This window comes from Phaethon aethereus (assembly GCF_964289735.1).
Source record: "Phaethon aethereus genome assembly, chromosome: 3".
NCBI lineage: Eukaryota > Metazoa > Chordata > Aves > Phaethontiformes > Phaethontidae > Phaethon > Phaethon aethereus.
In genome coordinates, this window is record NC_138576.1 from 29603964 (window position 1) to 29616413 (window position 12450).

General features: G+C 40.0%; 1 protein-coding gene across 1 annotated transcript in view; it reads right to left on the reverse strand.

Moving 5' to 3' along the window:
- KHDRBS2 (KH RNA binding domain containing, signal transduction associated 2) overlaps nt 1-12450 on the reverse strand; it is a gene marked incomplete at both ends in the record, with an annotated part of 384824 nt that overhangs the window by 179226 nt on the left and 193148 nt on the right. The window contains one exon of the mRNA XM_081998222.1: nt 3623-3769. Coding sequence (XP_081854348.1) covers nt 3623-3769 — 147 coding nt within the window. The remainder of the gene's footprint in view (nt 1-3622; nt 3770-12450) is intronic.

Below are 12450 nucleotides of genomic sequence, written 5' to 3' on the forward strand. Positions count from 1 at the left end.
TAGCTATGAACCTTTTAAAATCAGCAGAGGTTGAAAAGCTTCTGAGTTACTTCCCCCCTACATGGGCCATTTTAAACTTCTTCCCTTCTAGTTCATTGACCCTGCATCCCATCCTGAGGCACTGAGACAAAGCATCAGCCTTAGGTTCCCACCCAGACCTAGGTCGCTGGCCATCTGGGTCACAAGTACTTGGCAGTCAGATATCTATGGATGTTATTGAACCTGTGTTGGCCACAGAGGCGAATCTGCAAAGCACGTGTCCTTCCTCCTAAGCATCCCTACTGTTTATATTTTCCACATAGGTGATACTGGGTAACTTATATAATATTAACATCAGTTCCAAATTTGATTTTTACCTTAAACATGAGATTTGGAGGAGGAGGTTTTGGTTTTTATTTTTACTAGGTTGCCAAAAAAAAAAAAAAAAAAAGGAGCAGGCAATTGTGTTTCAAAACTCCGAGGTATTAATCCCATTTACTTAATCATGGGTCTTTTTACCTGTCTTCTTTCTATTATATTCAAATTTTCATATTAAGAGTAAACATCAAAATGAAATGGAGCATAATCTCTAGCTAGTAATTTCATATAAGACCCCCCCAAAAGCCAAAGTTCTGCATCAAAAACACAAAAGAACTAACGAAGTCAGTTGCAAAAGTCAATCTTATCCACTAGTTAGCAACGCCCCAACAGCAGCTCCCACACAGACCTCAAACAATTTGCAAAATGGAAGCAGCAGGCAGTAGATGAAGCATCTGGGTCAGTTGGTGAACTACCAAAGGCTGCAGACATTGGGGGTTCAATCATTCACTGAAATGCCTGTTGGAGGGGTCCCAACGCACTACCTGAGGCCGAGCTGCCTGCAGCTTTGAAACGTGTTAACGTGTAGAACAGCCAGCGTAAATAGCGGTAGTTGGTTTCCACCTCCGACTTGGAGGTGAAATCTTCACTAGTAAAAATTTTGGTGCTATTCTTGGGCAAGGTAGAAGGTGAAAATAAAGTAATTACATTTAAATAAAAAATATATGTTCATTAAAATTTTGCTTCAGTTAATTAATGTTCAATTTTTTTTTTCAGCCCTATTCTACATTTTTCTCTTTTTCTATTATTTCATTTTCTAGGCATTTATTTTAAAATATTAATATTAATAAAATAAAAAAATAATAAAATTAAATTCTCATTAAAACTTATGGCTAAAGTATAAAAATGTCCTTCCATCTTACTGACACAAACAAACATTGTAATTTCTGAGGGCAATATTTCACTTAAACTTCACAAAATTCATAAGCAATGTGAAAACTCATTTGAATAGTTTATTACATCCTTGATAAAACTCTTAGGTTCTACTGCTTTCAGCCCTGTCATGCAACGCCAGCATTCACTGCTGTAATAAATTAGGTCTTATAAACAACAAAACATCATAAAATATTTTCAAGAGATGCTGTAAATAGGAAACAAAAAGGAAATTATCTAGTGCAAGCTTTCTGAGTGTAAACCCCTTGACACATGTTGTAACCAGCCAGTTAATAATTGCTTTGTAAATTGTTGTAAATCTGAAATGAAGCAGAGAGGATAAAACTAACAAACAAGTCATAAAGTACAATTGTTACTTGTTTGGAGTGATTATTGCCGCTGCCAACCAAGTTCAAAATCTTGTAACAAAGAACCTGTTTTCATACTTCCTCCAGAGTAGCTATTAAACTTGTGCTGGAAAATATGTATAATCCTTATCAATAAATAATGTGTGACACAAAATATATGCTTGTGCAGCTGTTGAATATTTAAAACAGTAACATGCCACAAATTTTAACACTGCTCTCTTCACGCACTGCTCGCTCTCCCTCTTCACCCAGAACAGGTTTTCTCAGGCTGGACAGAATATGCAACGGATGTTAAAAATCCGGGGGGCATAGGAAGAGGTACCACCATCACTGCTTCATGCTGTAACACAGTAGCTCCTTCCCAGAATGAAGAAGACATACAAAGCCAACTTTAAACAGGAACCTTTTATCGAAATAAATCAAAGTTCGGCCAAGTCACGAACAACTGGAAATAGGGTTATCCAAAGGACAGACCCTGGCAACATTTGTAACTGGCCCTGTTACCATTTTTAGCTATAACACTCCTGATTTTTCAAGAACCTGTAACTTAACCGTAAATTTTTGTTCAGTGTTACAGCTTGGCAGTTCCTCACCATTAACTCGCAGCCAAAATGTCATTCCACGTTATGTTGCCAGCATTACAACACTGACCTAATTTGTCATTGAATGTTGTGTGTTCAACTCAGTCTCAGAAATCATGAAAAAAATGCTTTCTTGTCTCATGGCTATCTCCCAGCATTTAAAATAGTATTTTATTATCTGTGTTTCCAAACTGGAAGTATAGTAAGGGGATGGAAAGGGAGAATCAGAAAGATAGTCAACTTGTTTAAGATGTAGCTTATTTAAGGGCACTCACTTGGTGCCAGTAAACTTTGTTATTGAAAACTAATATCCATCTGTTTTAATCATTTTTAGTTACTTATTTTGTATTCTTAAAAATAACTCGTTGCCCTAAAAAGTTTGAACATTTTAAATACTGTACTTAAATATTGTACATGTAATGTATTCTTCTTTCCTTCTGCCGAGAAGCCCCAACCAAATAAAACATTCAAGTTCTGCCATGCAAATATGGATACGTCTCATCTGAACATCTCTTATCTTGGCTTCATATTACTCATAATAAAAAGGCATTAACTGAATCCTTCTGTTATTATTGAGAGATATGAAGTTATTTTACTTCATTTTTTAATCATAAATAGAAACAAATTTTTTCAAGGAATGCACATTCTGCACATTTTTAGAGTTCTAAATAGTCTCAGGATAGACCTCAGATGATAACTCACATAACTCTACTACTACACAGAGCAACCTTTACTTAGTATTTAGCATGCATATATTTAAATTCTAGGGCAAATTTTAAGTATGAAAATACCATGGAATATGGTATAAATGTGAAGAAAATCAATGCCAGAGAGTTTGATGGAAAATCAATTGACAAAAAGGTAAATATTTCAGAAAGTGATATATTTCGTATAAATCGAACTGAAAAGGTTCACAGCTTTACAATATGCTCCTGCAGTCTCCTAGCTGATGGAGGATTGCTAAATTGTGGTCTGAGTCATGATGAGCTGTCTGAACAGAAATATCTGAGGAATGTTTTCCTCATGATGTTTGCTCCACAAGAAATTCATTAACTTCATTAGCAAGGTATTTAGATAAATCATGACATACACAAAAATGTTTTTACAGACTTAAATATTCAAAAATCTTGAGACTGTACTCACATACTAATGACTAATGTCTGCAACCAGAAAAAAATGTAATCCATCCTACCCTCCAAAAACCAAGAAAGGAAAGCAAAAAACAATGACAAATGGAAATAATAAAACATCTAGAAAATATATAAAGGGACCAACTGTGACAATTAATGGTCTATTTGGCATCTCCCTGAGATGAAAGAATGAAAGATGAATGTTCAGCGAACTTTTGTTTTTAATTTCTTGAGCTAAAGGTGCTTAAAGAAGGCACGGATTCAGTGCAGCAAAACCATAACCAGTCACAGAATAAAGCTATCAGTCACTTACAGGAACGAGGAATTTTTTTATTTCTTCCAAGGCATGACTCATACGAGAATACGCCTCCCCAGGTGGAGCAAACACTTCAATTAATACGTGAAGCTCATCACTCAAGTGCGCGTATTTGGCTTCTCCACTTTTCCTTAGTTCTTCCTCCTATGAAAAAAAGAATTGTGTTTTTTTTTTAGAACTGGGAATCTACTAATTTTGCACTGATTTAGCATTTACAGAGAACATGACAAAAGGACATAATATAAGCAGACTTCTAAACCCCTTCAGAAATAAAAGTCTACTACAAGCCACTTAAAGAGTTAAGAATCAGTTTTGAGTGTTTGAATGATAAAACCAGCATAATCATAATCTACAACAAAGTTTAATCAGCACAGTGAAAAATTGCTAAATACTTCAGAGCAGAGCACTGAAATATTAAATCCATAATGCAAAAGTTGCATTAATCTGTCTGATTCATAGCTGTTCACAAAAAACCCCAAAATAAAGATCCACTTAACCATTCTGGAGCAATTTTACAAATGCTATCATTCATTAAAGTCTTTAACTTATTTGATGATTATCTGTAGGCTGCACATTTTAGTGTCACCAAAGGGAAGTATGCCCTAGTACTTCTGAGTCATGAGGTCTGAGTTTCAGTCCCAGTTCTGATATATGGCACCTATACAATCTAGTGTACGCTGGTTAAAATGGTGATTCACCTCACCTACGTTTATCTTGACAATCTTTGGGTCCCAGTTTTCCATCTATAAAATAAGCCTAATAATCCTACTTTACATTAGAGTAATGTTCTGAAATGTCAGTCCACTTTCTTATATAATGGTTTTAAGATTTTGAACGTAAATTGCAATACACATTCATGGTAGTTACCTCTGCATAAAAAGGAAAAATATAAAATAAAGATCATGTTAATGGCATTGGCTATGACATTATGACAAGTAATGAAAAATTTATGTCATCACTACACAAGATAGTAGTAAGTAATGCTGAAGAAATGATGAGTTGAAAACTCAGTCTTCAAAAATATTTGGAGAAATGTAATTGTGAAGAAAATATGTATGTATATCCTCATTTTATTGATGAAAAACATAATCACAGGAAAAGAGGTAATTTACTTAAAATTTGCTATGAACTTATAGCTTCTTTACTATTCCCAGTACATTCCCAGTACTTCCCAGTACTGTTCAATATCTTCATAAATGACATAGTGGGATTGAGTGCACCCTCAGCAAGTTTGCAGACAACACCAAGCTCAGTGGTGCAGTTGAAACACCTGAGGGACGGGATGCCATCCAGAGGGACATGAACAAGCTCCAGGCATGGGCCCATGTGAACCTCATGAGGTTCAACACGGCCAAGTGCCAAGTGCAGGGTCCTGCACCTGGGTGGGGTCAACCTCTGGTATCAATATAGGCTGGGGGATGAAGGGATTGAGAGCAGCCCTGCTGAGAAGGACTTGGGGGTGCTGGTGGATGAAAAGCTGGACATGAGCTGGCCATGTGCACTCACAGCCCAGAAGGCCAACAGTCTCCTGGCCTGCATAACAAGAAGCGTGGCCAGCAGGTTGAGGGAGGGGATTCAGCCCCTGTACTCTGCTCTGCTGAGACCCCACCTGGAGTCCTGCGTCCAGCTCTGGAGCCATCAGCACAGGAAAGACATGGACCTGTTGGAGAGGGTCCAGAGGAGGGCCATCAAAATTACCAGAGGGATGGAGCACCTCTTCTCTGAGGACAGGCTGAGAGAGTTGGGGTTGTTCAGCCTGGAGAAGAGAAGGCTCCGGGGAGACCTTATGGCAGCCTTTCAGGTCTTAAAGGGGACTGAGAAGAAAGATGGGGACGGACTTTTTAGCAGGGACTGTTGCAATAGGACAAGGGTAATGGTTTTAAACTAAAAGAGGGTAGATTTAAACTAGATCTGAGGAAGAAATTTTTGACAAGGAGGGTGGTGAAGCACTGGCACAGGTTGCCCAGAGAGGTGGTGGATGCCTCATTCCTGGAAACATTCCAGATCAGGTTGGATGGGGCTGTGAGCAGCCTGATCTAGTTGAAGATGTCCCTGCTCATTGCAGAGTGGTTGGACTAGATGACCTTAAAAGATCCCTTCAAGCCCAAAGATTCCATGATTCTATGATTTTGTATACTAAAATAATACTTCATGAACTTTTAGATCTCTAAGATATAAAAATTGTAACAATAGATTGCAGTTGTTATTTACTTGGCTTATTTAGCTTATTTAATTATGCATTAGTTTCACTTATTTTAGCCTTGTCTAGTCTAAACCACTGCTTGACACCAAAAATATTTGCATGATGCTATGTTTCAAATAATACGCTACTACAGCATACAATTCTTTTTATTTACAGTAGAAAATCCAGCCCCAAGAACTTTCTGATTTTTCACAAAATACACAATGGTTACATCCTTTAGTTCCAGAGCCCTAGATCTAACTCCATGGTAAGTCAACGTTTTGCAGATGATGACAAAATCATCACTCACTAAATGTAGCCCATGATTTTATTTTAATAAGTTGAAAATACACATAATTGTTTTCAACAGAAAAGTAAAAATGAAGATAAGCAGCACAGATGGTAGAAGCTTTTTATCTTACTTTACAGTTAAAATATCTTTGGCATTTTAGTTTATCACTGAGTTCTCATCGAAATGTCCATAAGAACCAGACCATAATATAACAGTCTATTATGAGATCTTACAGTACTTTTCAGTCTTCTGGAAAAAAAAAAAATGATTACAGCTTTTGGAATAATTTGACATGAGGTATTTCAACAGAATTAAATTTTAATAGTTATAAAGTGACATCCCAGTAATTGTTGAAAGTTTCTTTCATATTGCTTTAAGATTCTGAAAAGAAACACCAACCCCCCCCCCAAACTTGTCTTTCAGAAAAAGACTACCAACAAACTTTGTAAAAAACATAAATTAGATTTTTTTTCAAATGTAGAAAAAGGCAAAAATAATATTTGACTTATCATTTTGATGAGGATTTTGCACAGCTAAGACATGATTTTATAACGCAGACCTGTCTTACAGAAAGTTAGGTATATGCTTGCATGGTTGTAACAATGGTAACAATATTTCTCTTGTATTTTCTCAAGAAATTCAGGAATTTTTTAAACACATCATTTTATAACTTTCTTCCTAGGTTCAGCACATGCTTTCTGTCACTACTCAGCAGTCATTTTTACAGCTGTTAGAAACAGCAGGCTAGGGCCATGAGATCCTCAACATCTCTTTCTGAAGATACCTAATGATGGGGGTTTTTTTGGTGGAATACATGGGGTTAGAGACTGATTTTTCACACAGTACTTCTTCCCCCAACAGGGTAAAACATCAGAAAATGCTTCTTTTATTGCAAATGTGTGTGTTGACAGGGAGAAACTTAAATCACTTCAGGAAAAATATGGACACCTAGAAACTCATAGGCCATGGGAACACTGTACCGAGCTTTGCTTCCCAAAGCCAGTGAACATGACTAAGTATTTTAGGACTCAATGCAGCTTTCCATTCGGTCGTATGTCAGGTATCAGGCATCTAACAAGCAAACCAACGGACATAACACACGCTGTTGAGGAGACACTGGGCTACATGGGCGTTTACACCTACTGGCAGGTAATAGAGCTTTGCAAGCGCAATATGGCTGAATGGGCTCGCCCAGGAGCACATGTGTCGTGGTTCAGCCCCAGCCGGCAACCAAGCTCCACGCAGCTGCTCGCTCACTCCCCCACAGTGGAACGGGGGAGAGAATCAGAAGACTAAAAGTGAGAAAACCAGTGGGTTGAGATAAGGACAGGTTAACAAGTAAAGCAAAAACCGCACACGCAAGCAAAGCAAAACAAGGAATCCATTCACCACTCCCCATGGGCAGGCAGGGGTTCAGCCATCTCCAGGGAAGCAGGGCAGGGCTCCATCACGTGTAATGGTTTCTTGGGAAGACAGACGCCATCACTCTGAACGTCCCCCACTTCCTCCTTCTTCCCCCAGCTTTATATACCGAGCATGACGTCATATGGTAGGGAATATCCCTTTGGCCAGCCTGGGTCAGCTGTCCCGGCTGTGTCCCCTCCCAGCTCCCCGTGCACCCCCAGCCTGCTCGCTGGCAGCCCAGCACGAGGAGCTGGACTGTCCTTGACTGCTCAGCAACAGCTGAAAACATCAGCAAATTATCAATATTTTTTTCATCCCAAATCCAAAATACAGCCTCACACTAGTTTCCCAGCTGAAACCAGAACAACATGAAGTTGGACAACACCTTTGTAAATCTTCATTAGCAAGCAGCACAGCTGAACTGCACAGCAAAATGGTCAGTTCTGTGGACCCAACATCCACACTAATTATATTTAACATGACAAGCACTACTTCTTCTCCAGCACTTCAGTGGGTTTTGCTTCCTGCTAGTTGTAGCCTGGTTGCACAAACTGAGTTCCCAGTAGAAGTCAGAGAGCCTCCTGGAGCCCAGCTTTGGTTTAGTTTTGTAGAAGAGTCCAGTTCATGCCCTGTGATCTCTGCTTACTATAAGTAATAGCCTAGTCATTGGGAATGATCAGAAGGGTCTCTAAACCATGCTTCTGACTGAAACTAAACCACTAATAAATAAATATCCCATGTAGTACAGGTAAGGACCTCGAAGGTAGGAGGGCTCTGCAGAGGGATCTGGACAGGCTGGATCGATGGGCAGAGGTCAGTTGTATAAGGTTTAATAAGGTTAAGTTCCTGGTCCTGCACTTGGGTCACAAGAACACCACGCAACACCACACTTGGGGAGGAGTGGCTGTAGAGCTGCCTGGCGGAAAAGGACTTGGGGGTGCTGGTTGACAACCGGCTGAACATGAGCCAGCAGTGTGCTCAGGTGGCCAAGAAAGCCAACAGCGTCCTGGCCTGTATCAGAAATAGTGTGGCCAGCAGCAGTAGGGAAGTGATCATGACCCTGGACTTGACACTGGTGAGACTGCACCTTGAATCCTGTGTTCAGTTTTGGGCCCCTCACTACAAGAAGGACGTTGAGGTGCTGGAGCGTGTCCAGAGAAGGGCAATGAAGCTGGTGAGGGGTCTGGAGCACAAGTCTTCTGAGGAGCGGCTGAGGGAACTGGGGTTGTTTAGCCTGGAGACGAGGAGACTGAGGGGAGACCTCATCGCTCTCTACAACTACCTGAAAGGGGGCTGTGGTGAGGTGGGTGTTGGTCTCTTCTCCCAAGTAACTAGCGATAGGACGAGAGGAAATGGCCTCAAGTTGCGCCAGGGGAGGTTTAGACTAGATATTAGGAAAAATTTCTTTACTGATCAAACATTGGAACAGGCTGCCCAGGGATTTGGTGGAGTCACCATCACTGGAAGTGTTCAAAAAATGTGTGATCTTAAAACTTGATGACAATCTTGCAAGGCTCTGCAAACCTAAAGGTCCAATTATCTGTTGGACTTTGGCTGTTTCTCATATAATTCTGCCTTAAGCACCTGTGAGGTCCAGCCATTCCTCATGGTGCTGTCTGTAACTTTTGTCAGATTCTCATAGCATTTTATGTTCTAAGCTTTCTCATGTCGTGCCCAGCAGTTTTCTACACTATGTTGGGCTTGCACGGTCTTGGCCAGGGTCTACCCAGAAGCCCAGTCATTCACTCACATCCCTAGCATGGGAATTGTAACTGCTTAAGCCTACTTGTGTAGACATAAACTGAACTGCAGTGAAAGACAATGTGCAATGTAGATTCACTGTAGAGAACTACCCTGGAAACAGTCAAAATACAGTAATGTCTTAGGCACTGGATCTTAGGAAAAACCCAACAAACCTGGGATCTGATCAGTTCTGATTTATAACATGAATGAAATAGATTCCCTGGGTTTCTGGATCAGTGGTATCAATCTCTCTCAGTACTGACCCTTAGATTAATCATATGGTTCTCATTTACTGCATAGTGATGATGTTTAACTCCACTGTGGGTTCAGCAAACCGGAGGAAACACATACCACCCTCCAGAGGCAATTGCCCCCTTGTCCTGATCCTCTTCCACTCCCTTCTGCATGGCAATTCCCTCCATCTCTCATGAGTGGCAGCATTATATTCCATACCCAAACCCAGCTCCTCTCACACCACGTGCTTCAGGCCTCCTTCATCTTCATCTGCTGCCTCACAGCACGTGTCACACGGTGCTGAAGTTCACCTACCCTTAACCTGATGCATGGCTCCATAATCCACTCCCTCATAAAAGGTAACAGATATTTTGAAACACCTGCTGTGCTTTATAATTTGCAGTTGACCAAAGCAGGGAAAATGAATTATAAAAGTCCATAGCAGAAATTTGAGGAGTATCAACCTCTGCAAAAGTGAAGTGTGTGAGTGATAGGAACATAAAGGTCAAGAAAAATTATGAATTATCTCTGGATGAGAAAGCAGCCTTATAATTTTAAAAGGATGTGTCCTGACAGAGAACTGATTTCTGGCTGGAACCCTGGCCAAAATGCTTGAATAGAAGTACTGGAAGGAACTTGAAGAACAAATGGAGTTTGCATAGCAAACAAAATCACAGTCCAGATGGTTGATGAATAAAAAGTGTCCTCATAAAATTGAAATAACATAATATCCAAGAATAATAGAAGAAAAACCTGCAGCAGGAATTGCATAGATCTCAGAGATAAATTTAATCAATACAACCTATAGAACTTCCTATAATGTAACAAATAAAGCTATGGAAAGAAACAATGGGTACTTGAAGAACAATATGAGAATTGCAGTGGAGTTCATATCTTGCAAGAATTTGCAAATAAAAGCATAGCACACAGACTAGGCAAAGATGATAAGCAGAGTGGTGTTGCTACAGAGGCATTATTCATAGGATTAATGGACAATGCTACAGAAGAAAGTTAATGAGCGTGCAGCTTGACAAATGCAAACCTATTAATTTTTAATCTGGACATAAATGCAAAAATCGAGATGTTGTCTGCAACAGTGATTGTAGTAAAAGGAACAAGTGAACTATACAGCAACAAGTAAATCAGAATAGATATAATTTCTCAGTGGTCCCTGCTTTGGGGTTAAAAATCTTTCAGGTCCTAGGTCCTATAAAGAAATAATGTCCACTGCGGAAATACAGAGCAAAAAAAAAAAACCGGAAGAATGATTTGTGAATGGATGAGGAGGAATGGGACAGTTCTCAGTGGAGCACAGAGTGAAGCTGAAAGAGCTTAGCCATCTACAGCTCTTGTTTTTAGACAAGTTTTTCTCACTCCAGGAAGAAGAATAAAGAAGATGGAGATGGTGAGTACGTGAGGAGAGCTCACACAGCAGAGCTAGGAGAGTGGGTGTACAACACCTGCAGTTCAGCCACAGAGACCCCATAATGAAATACAGAGATGTAGAAAGAACATTGCTTACAACAGAGGAAATTTTTGGAGATACAGTTAAGCAACAATTATTCTTCTATACTTGATGCATCATTAAAATTCTCGTAGTTACTTTGGTGAAATAGAGCAGGGATTTTTGTACATTCAGTACTGCCTTTAACAAACAGGCCCTTCAGTTGAGGGGTTCTTTATTTCCTGATGCATTTCATAATGAAATACAACAGCATCTTAATGGAAAAGAGGTACTAAGATGTACCTAGATTATATTTTTGTTTAGGTGAGAAGGAAGACAAAGACAAATCAGTAGAAGAATGTGATGATAACACAACCATTGAATTACTACTGAAAGAGCCCAAACACCTGGGGTGAATATTAGATGAACTAAAGATATAAATTCTGTGAAAGGAAAGAAAAGTTTAGGAGAAAGGTTAACATATTAAAATGTTATGTGCCAAAACTGAGGCTACAACCAGTGGCTACTGTGACCGACAACTAGTGATCTGTGTATAAATTACCTGCAAAGAAAGCTGATAATGCAGAGATAGAGCTCACAAACTTACAAACGTTCCTACACTTGTACAAATCTAAGCAAAAGCTGAAACAGCATTGGGAAGAATCACCTGGTCATTAGACAACTGCTGCTAGAACTTAACAAGCTAAAGATGTTCAATGAATATAACCCATGAATTTCAATAGAAAGTTTTAAAAGCTTATGCAGAAAATTAAAGATTCTCAAGAAATGTATACTTACCATACCTAGAGATGCTTCCTAAGAAGATTGTGTTCATGTTAAAACTTATGATCACAACTAGGGACCACCACATTCAGGGTGCACACATATTCAGCAAGAAGACTTTGCTTTAATTAATAGGAGTACAAAAAGTCATGTTTTATTAAGGAGAGAATCACAAACCACAGAATCACTAAGGTTGGAAAGGATCTTCAAGATCATCAAGTCCAACCATTAATCCAGTGCCACCGTGTCCCCTAAACCATGTCCTGAAGCACCACATCCACATGTTTTTTGAACACTTCCAGAGATGGCGACTCCACCACCTCCCTGGGCAGCCTGTTCCAATGTCTGACCACCCTCTCGGTGAAGAAATTTTTCCTAATATCCAATCTAAACCTCCCCTGGCGCAACTTGAGGCCATTTCCTCTCGTCCTATCGCTAGTTACTCGGGAGAAGAGACCAACACCCACCTCACCACAACCCCCTTTCAGGTAGTTGTAGAGAGCGATGAGGTCTCCTCTCAGCCTCCTCTTCTCCACACTGAACAACCCCAGTTCCCTCAGCCGCTCCTCAGAAGACTTGTGCTCCAGACCCCTCACCAGCTTCGCTGTCCTTCTCTGGACACTCTCCAGCACCTCAATGTCCCTCTTGTAGTGAGGTGTCCAAAACTGAACACAGTATTCAAGGTGCGGCCTCACCAGTGCCGAGTACAGGGGCACATTCACTTCCCTACCCCTGCTGGCTGC